Below are 20,173 nucleotides of genomic sequence, written 5' to 3'. Positions count from 1 at the left end.
GACCTTCCTAAATGAATTGTCATCGAAGCTCAAAGTGAAGGTGGTGAGCAGACATCTAACGAGCTTAGACACTTGTATGAAGGTGACTCAAGCTGTGAATGATCAAAATCTAGCGTTGCATCTCGCACAGAAAGAATTGGGCCCAGGCTCAGTGGCGACCTCGAAGGATCCACTTAAACAGGTGACCAAAAACGGGCTCAAAACTCAAGGAACAAAACCTTCAAATGAAGCCGCCCTCAAAAGTGTACTACTACTTGAAAAAGGGAGGAACATCCAAGAAAGAGAAATCATATCGAAGATTGATGGATTCAGAGGCAAAAGAGAAAAGGGATAAAGGTTTTTGCTTCCGTTGTGATGAGAAGTATTCTCCCAAACATCATTATCAATCAAGAAGAAGAGGGAACTTAATCTACTGATCTATCAAGAAAAAGAAGAGGGTGAGGAGGAACGGGGTGAGGTTGAAGCAATCAAGCTAGAGGTAAAAGTGTTGGATGTCGCACACAACGTTGAAATCTCGTTGAGATCCATCCTAGGGTTATCTAGCAAAGGTACCATAAAGTTGAAGGGGATGCTTGCCGGGAAAGAGGTGGTGGTCATGATTGACTGTGGGGCGACCCAAAATTTTATACACCAAAAGCTGGTAGAAGAGTTGAAGTTGTCGTTGATCGATACCTTAAATTATGGGGTAGTGGTGGGAAATGGCGATACTATCAGAGGGAAAGGGGTGTGCAAGTCAGTGATGGTGGTGCTATCGGAGTTAACCATCACGGTGGATTTCTTACCCTTATAACGGGGATAAGTGGACGTGATTCTAGGAATGATCTAGCTTTGCAACATGGGCTACATGGAGGTTCACTAGCCAAGCTTGACAATGACCTTCACTTTGGGAAAACAGAAGATTTTATTAAAAAGGGACCCCACTTTAACCACTTTGGAGGTATCCCTTAAAGCCCTTATGCAATCATGGGATGTAAAGGATATGGGATTCTTGGTGGAGTTCCAGCAAGTGGAGATGGAACCCTTGGGGTAAATAAGCCATGAATTAGGGGAGAGGGGTCAGACATAAATACCCATTTGCATACATGGTTTGTTGAAAGAGTTTAGAGAGTTATTCGAGGTTCCTACTTCTCTTCCCCCTAAACGGACGGTGGATCATAGGTTTTTAACCAAAGAAGGGGAACCACCGGTGAATGTTCGACAATATAGGTATAGCTATGCCCAAAAGAATGAAATAGAGAAATTGGTCACAAAAATGGTGAGCGTTGGGATCATTTGACCAAGTCACAGCCCTTATTCAAGCTCAGTTGTTAGTTAAAAAGAAAAAAGAAAAAAAAATGGGGGATGACGATTTTGTGTTGATTATAGAAACCTCAATCAGGCAATAGTGGTTGACAAATTTCCTATTTCAGTTACAGAGAAGCTAATCGATGAATTACATGAGTTTGTGATATTCTTCAAATTAGATCCGAAGTCAGCGTATCACCAAATCAGGATGCACAAGCCAGACGTGGAAAAAACAGTCTTTAGGACACACGAGGGACACTACAAATTCTTGGTGATGCCTTTTGGCCTTACCAATACCCCAACCCCGTTTCAGTCACTAATGAATTAAATTTTTAAACCATTTTTTAGAAGGTACGTACTAGTTTTTTTTTTTTAATGATATATTAATTTAAAGTTCGGATGAAGATACTCATGCTAGGCATTTAGAAATCGTTATGAATGTTTTATGAGATCATCAACTGTTTTTCCATCAGAAGAAGTGTACCTTTGGCCAATAAAGGATCCAGTACTTGGGACATTGGGTGTCGGCTGAAGGAGCAGAAGCAGATGGGGATAATAGTAGAGCTATGGTACAATGGCCAACCCTAAAAATGTAACATAATTACGAGGATTTTTCCTCACAGGATACTACTGAAAATTTGTTAAAGACTATGATAAGGTGGTGACCCCACTTATCAAGCTATTACAAAAATTGGTGTTTTAATGGATTGAGGAAACAACCACAACCTTTGATGCCCTCAAACAAGCTATGGTAACTCTTCCAGTGCTCACACTTCCAAACTTTGAATTACCCTCTATTATCGAGATTGGTGCTTTAGGATGGGATTGGGAGCGGTGCTTATGCAAAAACAGCATTCGGTAGCTTATTTCAGTCAAGCTCTATCGGCCAGGGCATAAGGGAAGTCCGTCTACGAATGGAAGCTTATGGCAGTCGTACTATCTGTCAAAAAATGGAGGCCATATTTGTTGGGGCATAAATTTATGGTAATTTCTAATCAAAAGGCACTCAATTTTTTGTTGGAACAAAGGGAAGTTCAACCTCAGTTTCAAAGGTAGCTGACTAAGTTGTTGGGGTATGATTTTGAAATTTTGTATCAGTCAAAGCTCAACAACAGGGCAGTCGATGCATTGTCCCAGAAACCTCAAGAGACAGAACTATTATCTATAGTGGCTCCTTCTCTGATTGACACCCAGAAGGTCCAGCAAGAAGTGTTAGAGGATGAAAAGTTATAACGAGTTAGGAAGAAATTAGAAGAAGACCCCATGAGCATGGCCAAATTCTCATTAGAGCAGGGAGTTCTATTATATAAAAAAATATTAGTTTTATCTTGGAAGTCCACCTATATTTCGACTTTACTAACCACCTTCCATGACTCAGTCTTTGGAGGACATTCCAGATTTTTACGAACCTACAAAAGGTTGGGGGGGAACTCTACTAGAAAGGGATGAAGGAAGACATTAAAAAGCATGTGTCTGAATGTGTGATTTGCCAGAGGAATAAAAGTGAATCAGTGACCCCTGTCGAATTACTACAACCCTTACCAATCCTCAATCGAGTTTGGGAGGATATTTCAATGGACTTTGTAGAGAGATTAACCAAGTCCCATGGGAAAGACTCACTATTGGTGGTGGTGGATCGACTAAGTAAATATGTTCATGTTATTCCCCTAACCCATCCATACATGACCAAGAAGATAGTTGAAGTATTCATTTGAGAAGTGGTGCGCCACCATGGATTTCCCTGCTCCATTGTCTCATATCGAGATAAGATCTTCATGAGTAATTTATGGGTTGAACTTTGTGCAATACATGGAGTGGCCTTGAAGAGAAGCACGGGTTTCCACCCCTAAACAGATGAGCAAACGAAGAGGGTCAACCGATACGTAAAGACATACTTCCGTTGCTTTTGTAATGAACAGCCATTCCTTAGGCTGAATACTGGTATAATACAACTTTTCATGCCTCCATAAAAATCACACTGTACATAGTGGACTTTGGTCGACCGATTCTTCCCTTGATCTCGTATGGAGATGGGAAAACATCCAATGATACCCTGGAGCAATAGCTCTTAGAATGTGATTGGGCCTTAGTGGCTTTAAAAGAACATCTGGCAGTGGCAGGAATGAATGAAGAGGAATGTTGATCAACACCGCAAAGAGGTTCAATTTGAGATTGGGGAGTGAGTGTTTCTAAAACTTTGACTCTATAGCAACGTACATTGGCACAACGAAGATGTGAGAAACTAGTTCATAGATTCTATGGACCATATAAGTTGTTGGATAAGATCGGATCAATAACTTATAAATTGGAACTATTGGCGGATGTTAAGATTCATGACATCTTCCATGCCTTTCAGTTGAAATGGTGCCTTGGCAAGGCAGCACAGGTGCAAAACCAATCACCAGACCTATTAGACGATTTCAAACTAAAAATGACACCAAAAATGATCTTGGGAGTGCACTGAAACACTGAGTTTTTGAGAGAGGAATGACTGGTTAAATGGAAGAATTACCCAGAAAGTGAAGCTACTTGGGAAGGGGTGGCTGAAATGAAGATGCAGTATCCTCACTTCCACCTTGAGGACAAGGTGACTGAAAAATCAAGGGGTATTATAAGGCCCCCAATTATAAATACTTAAAAACGTAGGGATAGGAAAGTAATAGTGGGGAAAGGAAGGACCGAGATGAAATGTAATTATTGTTAAGTAAAGGTGGGGACCAACTAGAGGAGGGGTTTAAGAAAGGGTTATGCCCATAAGTGTAGGGGCATTTTTTCTGGTAGTGAGCGAGTTGCTTGGTGGAGAGGATTTTCCAGCCCTCTTGAATGTGATGGAGGTTAGGTTATCTTTTGCTATTGTTTGCTCTCTGTTTATAAAATTTATGATCACCTTCATCTTGTAATTTTCTCTTGAAGTTCATAAATAATACATACCATAGAATTACTCTGTTCTTGGGAGAATTATTGGGAATTTCTTAGCATGTGTGAATTCCTAACAGCAAACACCTTTCAAAGGGGGGACACAAGTGAACGGTGCCATGAGGCTGAGCATAGATCTCACAGTGTGAACTTTAGGGTGAACGTGAAAAGAAAATGATATATCATATATATCTTTTTCCTCTCACTAAGTGTTCTAATAATTGAGGGTTCATTATTTAAGTAAATTAGGTTAATAAATTTATCCAAATTGTGTTAAAGTTTGCCCAATATAAGTCTCATATTTGATAGTTTAACAATGTATGATTATCATTTATTAGACAATTTAATAAATTTTAATCATCTATTGCATGCTACTAAAACATTTGACTAATTCACCTTCTATGTTGATTCTTAAGTAAGGGTATTATGTTTCTGTCAACTTAAATACCTCAATCGTAAGGGAAAAAAACATTCCTTAGAAAAAGGTCCCTTATAGGTAAATGTTGTATAAATTTAATCTTTTATTTTCTCGTTTTAATCTTATTAAAAGAAAAATAAAAGATTTAAATTTAAGATTAATTAAAACATTTTAAAACCATTTAAAACAGATTAATTGATCTTATCCTAATCGTATTTGGCTAGCATGCAATCATAACATATACATCTCATGGTATTATTAATGGGATATAACAATTATAGACTAATTAATAAAACCATATCTCATAAATATCACATTCATTAACATACATAATATAACTCTTATATTAATGTCAATGAATAACTATATAGAAGACATGTTTTTAATTAAACATTAAAACATATAATATAACATTTATATTATAATCATGCAAACTATATTGTATAATCATGCATCTACATACTTTAGGAATTAACCTAAACTTTAAATATGATATATATATATATATATTTAAATATGATGCATGATCATGCATTTTCATTAATTAAATTAATGAAAATAATAAACATGTTGGCATATAATATAACACTTATATTAAAAAAAATGTATGATATGCTTATTAAGACATGCAACCATATAATATTACATTTATATTAAATATGATGCATGAATATGTTTATCTTAAGGTGTGATGTTATGCAAAATAGACCAAATTTGGCACTTCCTAGGAAAAATTAAAACAATATAATAATAATTTAACCAAAAAAATAAAAATAAAACAAGGGGAAAAAAACTATTCTAAGTACCAATTTGGCTCGAACCTATTACTTGTTGCTTGGGGTGCCTCTGACCATCAAAGTGTTGCAACACTAATGTTTAACAATGCGACGCTAATAAGATATGAACCTCCATGCTCTCTATGTCAAAGTGCTACATTAAAACATTGCTATGCTAGATGTTAGCGCCGCAACATTTGCCTTATGTGCTGCAGCGTAAAGCATAGTTTCACAACCCTCTTCTTTACGCTCCGGCATAAATTGCCCCCTCTACTTCGATTTTCATCTGATTTCTCCGGAATTTGGCGTCTTCTTCAGCAACATTTGTGAAAACTAAAAGATAGGGACTTGTAGACTCGATTATTAAATTTAAACACCCAAAACAACGGGCCCTTATATTGATTTTATCAATATAATCAATCATCTTTAGTGTCAAATTCGAAAATATCTATTTGTAAACCCACATTTATAATGCAGTGAAACAACCTACCCTTTTCTCTAATTTTCGATTCCAAAACGAAAATTAAAGGCACAATTTGACTCTGGTACCAAATGAAGAAATCAAATTCCTCAGTGGAAGCGCGTGAATGTTGGTTTAATAACAACTCATTTTTTTCTTTAATTTCCGATTCCAAAATGAAAATTAAAGGCACGATTTGACTCTAATACCAATTGAAGAAATCAAATTCCTCAGCGAAAACGCTTGAACGTGTGTGTTTTCAAAATTCATTTTTGGAAATCATAAAAAACAAAGAAACTTATGGAAAAAAACATAAACATAAAATACATAAGCATGCTTTTACAGGGAGGAAAAGAACTTGTCTTGAAGACCTTTTTAATGTTTCCTTCTCTGCGTCACGAACACTAGCATCTCACTTAAACTTCTCTGCACGAACTCCAACAAGACACCACCATCGGGTCTTCCTTGTTATTCTTTGACAAGAATCGAGATGGTGGAATCGCGATTTTGGAGAAGGGAAGAGGATTTTGAGTGTGAGAGTATTATCTAGAAGGACTCCTCCTTCCATCAATGTCACATAACCCTTCTATGAATTACACGTGAGAGGGAAGATAACTCCTCGATCTCACGTTAACTCCCTTACTAACTGCAGGGGAATTAACTTTTATATTTAATTTAATATTAAATTAAATATTACTTAACTTAATTAAATTAAATAAGACATTAATTAATCCAATTATTTGATATCAATTAATAAATATCATATATTTAATCAATGTCACATTTGAATCATATTCAAATGTATTTTCTCTCATATACTATAATTTTAATATGAATCTCATTCACATTAAACTTACCTATGGTTTTGATATAAATCTCATTCATATTAAATTTGACCTATAGTTATAATATGAATCTAATTCATATTATTTAATGTTTGAATCTTATTATTCTCCCATATAATCTATAGTTTTAGTATGAATCATATTCGTATTCATTTTAACTTATAGTTTTGTATGATTCTCATAATAATATCGAAATCTTATTCAAATATTTCTCTCTCTCATATAATAAAGTATAATTTTGAATCTTATTCAAAACTAACTTTATATTATAATGTATCTATATGCATTATATTAATTCCCTTATTTAATATGAACAATTCACCATTCAAATTAATCAAAAATAAATTGATTCTTGTTTTATCCTTAGTGAGCTAGCAACATAAATTTATGGACCTACAGATTAGAAGCATCAATGATATGAAATTAATTAGTTAAATTCTTTAACTAATTAATCAACACTCATTAAATGCATGTCACTCCACTAGAGACCTACAATTGTTCAAGAGCCGCTGTCAACACTTAAGGGAGCAATTCATCTACTTACTCTAAAGACAGGAAAGAATGAATTTCATCTTGTGTAGCTACGTTCTCAACTATCTACTTGGACAAATCCCCAAAATGGTAGGAATATTGAGTCGGTGTTATAGACAGGAGTTCATAACTCACTCAAGATTGAGGTTGAGTTATCTATGGTCATCTTATGAAATGTTAATCTTTTCAGTCAACAATGCTATAAAGTGAGGTTAATCATTTCACGGTCTAGTCTTATATAAACTCTTTATATAGGATACACCTTATCGCATGTCTCCACATGAACGATTAGGATTAAATCGTTTGTAACATTTTACAAGTTTTATAACAATTACAAAGTGGGTCATATTCGTAGTGTCACAAGGATGGGACACCCAACCTTATCCATATACTACAATCCATTTAGGTTATTACTTGAACATGATCCACTTGTATGTCAACTACATACATGTTTAAGTTGAAGGAACTCTTATACAATAGTACATCTGAGCAGAAGCGGATCTTTCCAAAGGCATTGTGACAGAATTACTACATGTACATTCAAACATATATATATATGCATCATACTGTAAAATTAATTGGAACTTCGTGTAGGAAAAAGGCAATGATCATCTATACGATTGTTTAGTAAATGCTCGGGAACTAGACAATCATTTAGATAAATGTAGGTAATCGTTTAGAAAGATGCACGCGTGTGTAAGTGATCGTGTAGTAAGTTTGAGCTATCGTATAGTTTCTCAATTTACTAAGTGATAGGCAGCATACACTTCATGAGCAAATAACCGTGATATTTACAAAATGAAAATGATTTTCATTTTATTCTTCAGTTACGAAAACTGATTGGAACTTCCCACTAACGCACGGTTACGGAGAAAACGGGGTGCACAATTATCTCATAATTGTCAAATTAAAATAATAAATATAATTATATTATATTCATTAACTTATAGCTTAATATCACATATCAATCATAGTGTTTTCTCCTCCACTAGATATAAATCATATTTATATCAAATTTCCTCCAATTAATGTATCACATACATAAAGTCAATCATATCATATATAATTAACCAGTTCAATTATATCATATATAATCGAACTCCCTCTTGTCAATTTGAACATTTCAAACTAACCCAAAAACTTATTCTCAACTTGAATCCATTGAGCTACCAAGGGGACCTTATGAACCTATGGCTCGAAGTTGACTAAGCTCTTTAGCCACGAGATCCACTATCCATTAACTGTCAGACATTCCATTAAAGACCGACAACTAAAATCTCCTTACCACAGATATATTTCCGTGTCTATCGAATATAACCAATCAACAATACGATAACCCTTCACAGATGCTCATAAGTACAGTTGAGCCAATTTATCGTTTTGCCTCTGTAGTTACATCTAACTTCTTAAGTACCATTGATCCCTCTAATGAACAATAAAACATAGTCCTACTAAGTGTGGACACCTCTTGGCCATGAAAAGCTGTGTGGCCCCACATCATTTAAGCCTCGGGATCAGCCTTTAAGGGAGCAATCTATCTACTTACCTTTGCTTGGGGAAGGAGTGAATTTCATCTTGTGTAGCTGAGTTCCCAGCTCCCAAATCAAACGAATTCCCAAAGTGGTAGGTTTGAGTCGGTGACTTGACCACTCGCAACCATGCAAATCAAAGGACTGCCCTCAAAGGCAGGAGTTCCCAACTTACTCACGATTTAGGTCATGTTACCTATGGTCATCCTAGTGAAGTGAAGTCTCTGTCATGAACGGCGTTATATAACGAGACGTTTACACTTCGCGGTCAGGTCTTATACAAATTCTTTGTATAGGACGCCTCCGCTCTCATGTCCCCACACGATCAGGATCAAACCATCTGTAGTAAGTCACAACAATTGTAACTATTCTACAAAGCGGGCCGCATCCGTAGCGTTACAAGGATAAGGTTTCCCTCTTATATCTATATACTACAGACCATTTTGGTTATCACTTAAGACGTGATCCACTTGTATGTCACCACATACATGGTTAACTTACATAATGGCAACCAGGGATTTTAGTTTATTGGTTTGTGGTAAAGCAAATAAAGCATCCTGTCACACCCCGTTTCAAATTTCCTTTCTAACCTAGAACGAAGCGTGAAGACGTTAAATATCACTTCTCTCTATGACATCTAATGTCCCAACTCTTAACATATCATATACTAAAGATCAAACCCAGACATCCAAACCCATTTTAAAAAATAATCTATGTTCATTGACAGAGTTTAGGAATTTGATTTAGTTTAAATCACAATACTGTTTAAAGAGATTTACAGACCAACAGTAAGGATTATTTTGAACAAAACCTCCCATGACATGTAACTCACAAGTTCTAGCTGTTATGGAATACTTTCAAATATATGCACAAACAATACAATAGATGTTTAACAACACTAGTGGCGTTTGACGGCTCAGCAGGCACCAGGAACTTATCACTACCTAGGGGTGGGGAAAAACATAAAACATGGAAAGCATGAACTAAAGCCCAGTGAGTGGTAGTTTAATATAAACATAAGCTATTGCTTTCTAAATCAACAATAAAGTTTATCAAATCATTCAGTAAACCATTGGACAAAGTAGAAAAGATTCAACAATATCTCAAACACATGCTAGTAAAAAAAAGTAGCATGATCAACTCTCATAAGCACATAATAAAATATTTAGTCGTTATCAGAAAACCACACCAACTCTGTACCCAAATACTCGTTTACAATGACAGGTTACTCTAGACAAAGAATGCCCTCCGCGGTGTAAACTAAATCACAAGGTCATACGTTCACGCAGAGCTGCTTCAAGACTAAGCATAAATACACACCACAGGCTCAGGTTACTCTGGACTCCCCGGTATACTCTAGCCACATTTGACCCTAGTGGTAGCCTCCTAATAGCCTAGGTAGCACTATAGGCACAGGTTCCTTTGGACTTCCCAGTATACTCTGGCCACATCTGACCCCGGAGCCCCCTGATCGCCTGAGCCATGCCACTGAAACACATTCAAGTAGCACGGAAAAATAACCATCTCTCGGGTACAAGAATTAGTAGTTTGAATCCACTTTCACAAACATTCAGCATTTTTAAATTCAACATCAAGAGGTTTTCATATAAAACCATACAAGTCACAATTGTGTGAACTCTGATTCCAAACTACATTGTCATAAATCAAGCTTATATAAACTAATGAGAATTCATAAATCATGATTTAAACATTTTTGAAATATTAGTCATGTAAAACAGATCATGTCATCACATTTCATAACTCATAGCATACTATCATATATAATTACTTTCTATATCAAAACATTCGAAAATAAACCACCCACTGTTAATCGGCTCCTCCTCATAATTTCGGTTTCTCCATCTTCTGTTTATCTTGAAATTATATTGATAATCCCCTAGTTATCCTTCACATGACCATAATCCAATTATTTGAAAATTAATCTTCAAGTATAACCAATTTCACTTAAACTTTTTCCAACTCCCGAATTTGATTTAAGGTAGAGTTTTATTTATAATTTGGTCCTTCAATTGCTCTAAAATTAACTCACGACCTTAAAATTAATCTTCAATGGGAACTAATTCTATTCCAATTTTCCTTAATTTTTCTCATTAATCCTAATTAGGGTTTATTTAAATTAACCTCTTAATCAACTTCAAAGTTGACTTAGGATCCAATTTTCTTCTAATTTCAGGTTTAAGGTATCATAACAATACCAATTGGATCCCTAATTATGCTTGTGAACACCTTAATTAACCTAAAATTGATTTTTCAAATTTTAATGACGGACAATAGATGACAGACAGGAGTCAAACAACAAAGTCAACTCTTTCTTCAACCTCCAGCCCAGAAATTTCCAGATTTGGCCTCTGTTTTTCCAGTGAGCGTTTCAGACTTAAATTCATCATTTTTCGGCCATTTAAAGCTTAATTAGCCTATAAAAAAACTTTTATCCATCCTCTTAATTAACTTACCTCAAATTTTGGATGTCCGAATTGCCCTATAACTCCCGGAATCGACCAATCTTTCCACGGTGCCCCTGTTTTTTTGGTGAAAAGTTGCAGAACTTTTAGAGCTAAAAATCAGAAATTTCAACCAATAAATATCAAATTAAAGACCATAGAACTCTAGCAGAACCTTATAAGTAACTTACCTTTAATTTTGGAGCTTTGAATTAGCCTCTAACTCCACGAATTCGCTAAAAACCCGAGCATCCTCTGTTTTCGCGATAACTCTAGCGCCACTGTTTTTCTTCGCTTTCCTTACTTCTTCAGCCAAATTTATTCAAATCAAGCCTGGTTTACTTTATCTTTAATTCTGTTGCATTTTGCCTGGTTTTCCTTCACAAGAACGGCCCTAATTCTGAAATAACTTTTTCCTCTTCTTCGGTCGGCCAAACTCAAAAAATTCGAAATTCCCTTTTTTTCTTCGTTTTCCAGCTTCAATTTCCGGTTTAACACGTGCCCACATGATTAATCCTTAACCTAAAAACCATCTAATAAGAAATTTCAATAGAAAACACCATAATTTTTCTAAAATCTCTCAAATTCTCTCTTTTCCTCTTCCTCTCTATTCTCATCATGTTTTTTTTCCTTAATTTCCTTTAATTTTCAGTTAGTTTTGCCCAATAAGTCTTAAAGCCAAATTTACCTTTAAACCTAAAAAATTACAAAAATTTAACCACTTTTTAAATTGTTGTCTTTTTTTACTTTGACTTTGACCATTTGATCGTTGACTTTGATCTATCCCGAGCATGCCAACCTCATCCTTGAATGTCCTTTACATGCTCAACTTGTTCGTTACTTTCTCTTCCTAAATGAAATAGACGTCAGTCTAAATCTTTTTATTTTTTAATTATAAATCTTAACAAGAGATTCACATCAAAGTTTATCTCAGGTCCCCGAGTTCAATCTCAACTATGTATTTCCTAATATTTCAAAAAATAGTAGAAGAAGAGAGAGCTTAGTAAATATCATATATTATGCATCACAAGGGTTCGTACAAAACTGTGTTTATAAACTACTAGACACAAGACTTTAGAACATCATCCCCAATATAAGTTACACAAAATAACATTGGATCTTTCTTTAGTGGATTATTGCATATATAAAATAATAAAGCATTATATCAAATAACATATACCTACGAGGCTTTAGAGAATACATCTCGAGCATACATCCCAACAAGGGTATTATATACAATGAGTTTGTATAAGTTTGGACTGTGAAATCATTCAAATTAATATTTCATAGGGTAACCATATGTAACTCGATCTTAATCCTGAGTGAGTTTATGAACTTTTATCCATGAGGGCTTGTCCTTTTATTTGTATGGGTAAGAGTGGCCCGAATCGCCATCTCAATAATTCTACCGTTTTGTGGACGAAATTAAGTAAGGAGTTGGAAACATAGGGTTTGGTTTATGGTAGAACCATAAATAGATAGTTTATTAGAGATATCAGCGATACTTAAGGAGTAAGAGGGGGTAAAAACGATAATTTGACTCAGTTGTAATTTCAAACAACTGGTGAATGATCGACTTATTTGTAATCGTTAAATCCATGGGCGCAACATGTTCTACGGTGCTAAGAGTACAATTATGAGTCTTTAGTGGAGTGACTCATAGTTAATGAATGTTGGTTCATTTAAATAAAAAAATTAATTAATATTGGATCATTGGAGCTTATGATTTGTATGTCCATTAGATCGCCCTACTAGCTCACAACGGGTAAACAAGAATAATAGTTTTGAAAATTTGTTAATTGTTCAAATTAATTAAGGAAATAATATTAATTGTATATGATACAATTAATAGAATGTATATAGATACATTATAATATATAGAGTTGTTTTTAAATATAGAAAAATGAATTAAAATATTTACAAAATATAGTAAAATTTTAGAATTATCAATGATAGACGTCTATCATTAATAGTTCTAAAATTTTGCTACATCTTGTAAATATTTTCAACAGTTTTACCATTTGAAATAATTTCCCTTATTATTGATTAATATAATTCATTATTTTTAATCACCAAATTTTATATTTATTTTTTCAAACTGATCTTGATTATTTTATTAATTAATACATCATAATTATATAAATTTATCAAATTGATACATCAAATTATGTAATCAGGTAACTTTAATTATAAAATACATATTTTACAAATACTTGTAATTAATAATTTAATTAATATTATTATTTGATAGTTAAATAATTAATTTGACTCAAAATTTAATTAATATCAATTAATTTATCAAAATTTTATCAAGATGTCCATGATTAATTTTATAAACTAAACACAAAGTTAATTTGTTACCATAAAATTATAATAACTCGTATACAAACAAACACAGTTATCTTTGATTCCCAACAATCTTATTTTCACATTTTTTGATTCCTAGATATTCTTGATTATTAGACATCTTTAAAACCTTAAATCAAACGGTTTCCTAGGAATTTTCTAAATTTAAAAATAAGTAGAAAGCCATAAAAAAAAAAAAAAAAAAAAATCAAGAAGCCGGAAAAAAGGGTAAATTTGGAAGGAAAAAAATTGAATATGGAATTGGATTATATTATTATATTTCAAAGTCATGCCTGCAATTTTCCTATCAATTTTCTTTTTTTTTTTAAAAAAAACAAAACTTACTAGATGACAAGATGTTTAAGATCTAAATTAAGGGCCAACAAGAAAATGATAGATTTTAACTTTTCATTTGTAAAAATAGCAAATCAACATTTCATTCGTAAAAATAGCAAAACAAATTAAAAATAAAAAAATAAACGAATTTATATAAGTCTAAACTATCCCAACCATACAGATGAGATTGCAATTGACTAATTAAGAAATATTCGTAATTACACTGTAATTAAAACAAACATCTAAAGACTATCGGTTGGCCATACTCGCACTGACCTCTTCTCCAACGAAGTTGTCGCCATTTTCCTATAAAAAATTGGCTTCTCCACTAAGAGTGGTGAAACATCCAACTTGAATTTTGTCTTCATCCCTTACTCCGTCCGGTGTGGCTCCCTCTCCTTCCACCATACTTCACCATCAGCTTTGACTTTAACTCCTTCTCCACCGGTTTCATTTATTGTTTATTCGAAATCACTAGTGATCACTTCAGTTCCATATTCTTCTATCTCAACTCTTCCGACACAGGCTTCGTCACCGACCTCAACTCCTAACAATGGTGCTGTCATGAGTAGAATCACTGTCTCAGAATCTATTATCACAACCATCATTCTCTCCATCCTGCTACTTTAATGCGATTAGTCTGTCTTCACTCTCCGCTCTCAAATTTTCAAACTAATTAAAAGGTCTAATATTTGATTATATAAAATTTTCAAACCAATTAAAAGATAAAAATGCATAAATATAAAATAAGTTTAAAAAATCAAAACAAATAAATAAAATGATATTGGAAAAAAATTGGTTTAATTTTGATATCTGAACAAAAAAACTAACAATATGATTTGATGATTTAAAATGGGAAAAATATTTTAGGAGAAAATAAATATGTATGATAAAAGAAACATGCAAAGAAAAAAATTAGTTGCACCGTAATTCGGATGAAGGTTTTGTAGTTATAAAAAGTCTTTTGAAAGTTTTTTTGTGATACTTCCGTTGAGATATTTACGTTCTACAAAAACACGGTAGATAGTCTCCAAACTACACCCAACAAATACAATAAACTTAAAAACAAATGCACTACAATTGAAAATCAATTAACCAAACAATCTAAATCGCTCTTGAACTTCCCAAAATTCGGTAACAATACTTTTTCTTTATCTAGACCCAAAATATCAGTTTAGAAAGTGAGAGATTGACGGATAAAAACTTTATCTAAATAATTGCTTTTATGAAGAAAGAAACCGATTTAGATTGAAATATGAAAATCCCAATTAAAAATCATCCGCTGAAATTACTAATTAATTATTATATGGTGTTAATGTCAATCGTGGAGATCTCATGAAAATAAGAGAAACAAACAATATTTGAGATGGTACATCATTCCTTGATTGAATCTTTCAAGACCCTAAGACAAACTAGTTAATACCAACACCGTTTATATGCTTGGTCTACCTTTTTCACAATGGCTCGATAGGAATCACTTTGAAAAGAAAGACTTTGCAACTTGAGCTCTTGGCTGATGGTTGATTAAGTCGAGCATTTCATCTATGCACAAGTGAATTTGATCAATTAAGTCAAGCCTTCAAAGTAGACTTGCTTGTCCATTGATAACAAAAAATAAAATCAGAAAAAAAAAATGAAAACGAAAAAAAAAGTGTTTGAAGCAACATAAACTTCAATAAATTGGAAATCACAATAGTGGTTGTTTTCATTTCACTCACCTTTGAACAAAGCTCTTAATGGTTGAATAGCTATAACAAGAAAGCGTTCAAGGGCTACGTGTTGTAATAATTCATGTTTGAAACAAGAGGACAATAAATATAATGTTTAGAATAATTTAACATTCGTGAATCTTGATTAAGATTAATAGAAAGTATGATAAAAATAACAAATCTCATTTAGAATAATTACTATAATATGATATTTTAAATTTCGAAATAAGATTTGAAAATTAGTTGATGTACAAGAATTGAAAATTCAAAACAACTATTAAATCACAAGATTTAGGGCAAATTATCCGCTTGATGATCTTAGTTGACGATGAAAGTTTGTTGGAATAATATAGTTAAACAATTAATTACATTTTTATTAATAAAGATGTCAAATTACTTACACTATAATTAAAATGGACGATGAAGGTATTTTAGGATTTTAGAAAATTGGACTTACATGACATTCATACGCTTTGCTATAATTCAAAAAGATTTTTCAAATGATAGTATAATTATTACTATATATTTGATCATTTCTTAAATTAATTAATACATATGATCCAAATGGATAAAGGCCTAAAGTTTAGACATGTAAATTAATATTTTCAAAAAATAATAAAGAATGAAACAAATGATATTCGCCAGTCGCCCCTAAAACGAAAAAGGTATAGGGGAAGAAAAGGGAAAGCATTAAATGTGAACGTGAGGCCGATCTAGCATATTATTGGTCAATTAGTAGTGCCACGGATCGCGATCCGACCTTCAACAAATATCCGCCGTTCGATTGCTACCTTATCTACGGCCCAAACAAAATCTCCAGAAAGTTTCAAGAAGCGTCCTTTCTTTTCAAGTTCCCGCCATTCATAATTTGGCCTCTATATAAGAAACCCCAAAACCAAATTCTTTCGCATCGCAGTTTCTAAATTCCCAAGCTCAAGCAAAACCAAATTCCCTCTCTTCCAAAAAATCCCTGAAATCGTCGTCTCTAATGGCCCGAACTAAGCAAACCGCTAGGAAATCAACCGGAGGAAAGGCTCCGAGGAAGCAGCTGGCCACCAAGGCCGCCAGGAAATCAGCTCCGGCGACCGGCGGAGTGAAGAAGCCCCACAGGTTCAGGCCAGGGACTGTCGCATTGAGAGAAATCCGCAAGTATCAGAAGAGTACGGAACTTCTCATCAGGAAACTTCCTTTCCAGAGATTGGTGAGAGAAATTGCTCAAGATTTCAAGACTGACCTTCGCTTCCAGAGTAGCGCCGTTTCGGCCCTTCAGGAGGCGGCCGAGGCTTACCTCGTTGGGCTCTTCGAAGATACCAATCTTTGTGCCATTCATGCCAAGAGGGTCACCATTATGCCTAAGGATATCCAGCTCGCTAGAAGAATTAGGGGTGAGAGGGCTTAGGTTTAGAGGTTGATTGTATTTGCCTCTAGTTTTAGAGTTCTATATATTACTGCACGGATCTGGTTCTAAAAGATCGAGTTCTTAATCTTGTTTGCTACTTGTTGATGAAGTCACTCTGTAAAATTTCTTAAGTTTAATGGTTAACTGAAGAAACAATATTGAGATTTCAGCGTTTGTTGTTTTGAATTCGTTGTCTGAAATTAAAGCATATGCACTCTGTTTGAAACGGCACACACTGTGATTTTGTATACATACACAAGCGCTAAAATTATATAAGAAGAACAATTCTGTACTCAACAATACCTAAGAATTTCGTTCTTTATGGGATTCTGCAACATCTAATTTCTCTGTTCAAATATGGAACAAGAATTAAAGCAAACCAAAATCATTCAGTTGCTTGATAGGGTAAAATCATGAAATCTGAAGGAAAGTTCACCAGCGGTGTCTCGTTCTGTTCTGATAGACGACTCATCTCTACTTGCGCTTCTACTTTCACTGAACGCGTCCGCTGGCAATGGCTGTATTTGGTTATCATTTGGTTGGCGAGCCAACTGAAACTCAGGAGGCAAAGCCAGTCGTGCCGGAGCAGCTGGTTGCGATGATGTCGTCGGTCTTTGCCTAATTGGGGCGGCGCTGATTAGAGAAGCTAACAATTCCGTGTCCCATAAGAAGACGTGCAAAAAGATTGGGACCTTGGCGTGCCTATGCAACGACAGCTTCTGGCTGAGTGAAACTGTGTCGAAGCATCGAATTGCACCTGTAGAAGATACTATCCATGGGAGAACCTTTTGATTGGAAACTCTAGAGATTATTAGCAACTTTGATGCATTTTCAGCTTCCTTGTACAGATGGTTCAGCCCTGATCTTGAAGAAGGCGCATTGTCATCTTCATCCACGGCTGAAACATAGATGAAACCCTGCCATTTAACCAACAATTCAAGAAACTTTTAAAATCCACTTGTGATACCAATTAATTAAGTTGATGGTGAGTTATCGAGTTGAATTACCTCTTCCGTGCGGCCAATGGAAAACCCCAGCTTTGAATCTCCTTCTTTTAGCTTGATTTCAATAGGAAGCTCTCCTCCAAGAGGAGAATACCATAGACGAACAGATCGAACCACACCGATATCAACCCCATGGTAATCTTCAAAACCGTAGAGACTGGCATTGGTGAGATTGGACAAATCAGACAAGGAACCAGCACTCACAGTGGAAGAAGCTGTATCTCCAGATATCTAGAAGTTGAGTAGAAAGGAAGGTGTTAATTTGAAAGAATGGTGTTGTGATTGATAAAATGGATATGCAAATGCAAATGCACCTTTGTTAAGAGGGATTCAGTCTGGATATTCATGAAGACAATGGGGACGCCAGTGGCTTGAGCAGAATTGAGCCAAGCATTGGCTCTGGCAAGAGTGTCTTCCAAGTCATTGTAGCGAGTGGCAACTTCATTTGCAGCTTTTGGGAGAAGAAGAATGGAAAGAAAAGAGCTGGAATACGGAACAGACAGCGATTCGTGCATTCTTCTTTCCCACTGGTATGTTACATATCCATCTTGAAGCCTTGTTCTTTCCAATGCACTCACCATTCTATCACCCCGAGATGCTGCAATTTTCACATCACCCACTTTCTTATAGTTAACATTTAATTTTTACATCTCACACATTCAGTACCAAAACAATCTCTCTAAAATCCTAAATTCTACAACTAATCTAGTAATACCGTAAATTTTCATCCATAAATTGCATTAGCTATATAATTTAAAGAAGAAAAAGGAATCAGTCGTTAGATTGAATTAACGGATTTACTATTTCTAGTTTCATTCGAGTCTACTAACCATAAGTAATTAAGAAAACGCAGAATTTCTCAAAATTATATACGAACGGACTATTTTGGATGAAAAGAATAAAGATGATGAAAGAAATTCTTTTTTCAACAAAACCAGAACAGAAAAAAGAAGAAAAAAATAAAAAAGAATCAAAGGGAAATAAGGTGATTTTTATGTTACACGTGTGAAGCATAAAAGAAAAGTCAAAAAACACGGCGCGGACCTTGAAGGTCGAAGCATTCGGACTCGGTGCGATCCATGAAACCGACGACGTAGTTCGGGTCAGTGATCGAACGGAGAACGTATTGCTTTTTTCCGGCGGAGTCGTTGGGGACAATACAGGCCTGCAACTCCGAGAAGTCGTCTCGGCCACGGCGGACCCGAACCAGGATGGAAGTCTGCTTATCCTTGAAGGAACTGTGTAGAACCCTTTGGATTCCGGAGCGGCCGTTCTTGAAAGGGGATCTGACGCAGAGAGACGAGCCGATGGTTAGCTCCTCCACTATGTCGCCAGTCTGAAGCATGTCGCCGGTCCACTCGTCGGCGCGTGAGCTTCCTTTGAGGCATTCGATGGACAAAACCATGAGCCTGGTGCTGGGGGATTCGGAAGTTGCCTGAATTCGGTCCATGGGCATCTTAGGAAGGAAGGAAGAAGAAGAATTAGAGAAATTTTAAAAGGGAAGACGAAAAAGAAATATTGGTGAGATTATGAGATATGAAATGAAAACTTTCGATCGGCACGACTCTAGAGAAATATAAGAAACAGAGGCCGATCCTTTCGTGTTTCAGTGTTCACAAGTCAATATTTTGAACTTTTTGTAACCAAATTAAAAATTTCAACCAATTTCTTCCAACTGGTTGAATAAAAATCCAGATAATTGCAAATTCTGTACTTCAAATTTCATTTGATAACGATTTTCAAAAACTAATTTGTGGTTTTGAAATTTAACTAAAAATTTATTTTTTTAGGAAAAATGAAACTACCACAAAAAGATCGAACATAATCAAGATTTTAAATATCCATGTCTAATGAAAATATAAAGGTCATAATTTTATGTAAATATCAATAACGATAGAAAATTTGATAAATTTGAAAATTTTTTGAAATTCGATAGAAATTGTTATATTAGTTAATAAAACTTTGATTGTGGCCGAATTAATCTATAATTGACCTTTTTTTTTAATCAAGACAACATTTAGATATATATTATAAATATCTGTATAAGTGTCAATGCTAAAATAGAAATTAAAAAAAGGAAAAAAATAATAACAAAATAATATCAAATATTGAAAATTAATTACAAAATTAAAGGATAAGAAATATTTGCATATAAAAT

At 34.5% G+C, this 20,173-nt stretch overlaps 2 protein-coding genes across 2 annotated transcripts; one reads left to right on the top strand and one right to left on the bottom strand.

Annotated features, from left to right (window-relative positions):
- The first annotated feature begins 16,505 nt into the window (after positions 1–16,505).
- LOC120088426 (histone H3.2) lies at positions 16,506–17,180 on the top strand. Its single transcript, XM_039045708.1, has one exon. The coding sequence runs from the start codon at positions 16,601–16,603 to the stop codon at positions 17,009–17,011; it is 411 nt and encodes a 136-aa protein (XP_038901636.1). The 5' UTR covers positions 16,506–16,600; the 3' UTR covers positions 17,012–17,180.
- Positions 17,181–17,263: 83 nt separating this feature from the next.
- On the bottom strand, positions 17,264–19,753 carry LOC120088425. Its single transcript, XM_039045707.1, has 4 exons — positions 19,060–19,753; positions 18,330–18,613; positions 18,019–18,246; positions 17,264–17,928 (listed from the first exon to the last, which is right to left on the bottom strand). Exons 1-4 carry the CDS (start codon positions 19,469–19,471, stop codon positions 17,401–17,403), a joined length of 1,452 nt encoding a protein of 483 aa, XP_038901635.1. The 5' UTR covers positions 19,472–19,753; the 3' UTR covers positions 17,264–17,400.
- Between the last annotated feature and the right edge of the window lie 420 nt (positions 19,754–20,173).

Source organism: Benincasa hispida, chromosome 10 (genome assembly GCF_009727055.1).
Source record: "Benincasa hispida cultivar B227 chromosome 10, ASM972705v1, whole genome shotgun sequence".
Lineage (NCBI taxonomy): Eukaryota > Viridiplantae > Streptophyta > Magnoliopsida > Cucurbitales > Cucurbitaceae > Benincasa > Benincasa hispida.
This window is presented reverse-complemented; position numbering and strand designations above follow the sequence as displayed.

What these genes read in the sequence shown, in the direction of transcription:
- LOC120088426 (XM_039045708.1), top strand. Translation starts at nt 16,601, where the DNA reads ATGGCCCGAACTAAGCAAACCGCTAGGAAATCAACCGGAGGAAAGGCT.
- LOC120088425 (XM_039045707.1), bottom strand. Translation starts at nt 19,471, where the DNA reads ATGCCCATGGACCGAATTCAGGCAACTTCCGAATCCCCCAGCACCAGG. An exon ending in CTGAATCCCTCTTAACAAAG is followed by an intron (nt 18,247 to 18,329) that starts GTGCATTTGCAT and finishes CTCAACTTCTAG; the next exon opens with ATATCTGGAGATACAGCTTC. An exon ending in CCATTGGCCGCACGGAAGAG is followed by an intron (nt 17,929 to 18,018) that starts GTAATTCAACTC and finishes GTTAAATGGCAG; the next exon opens with GGTTTCATCTATGTTTCAGC.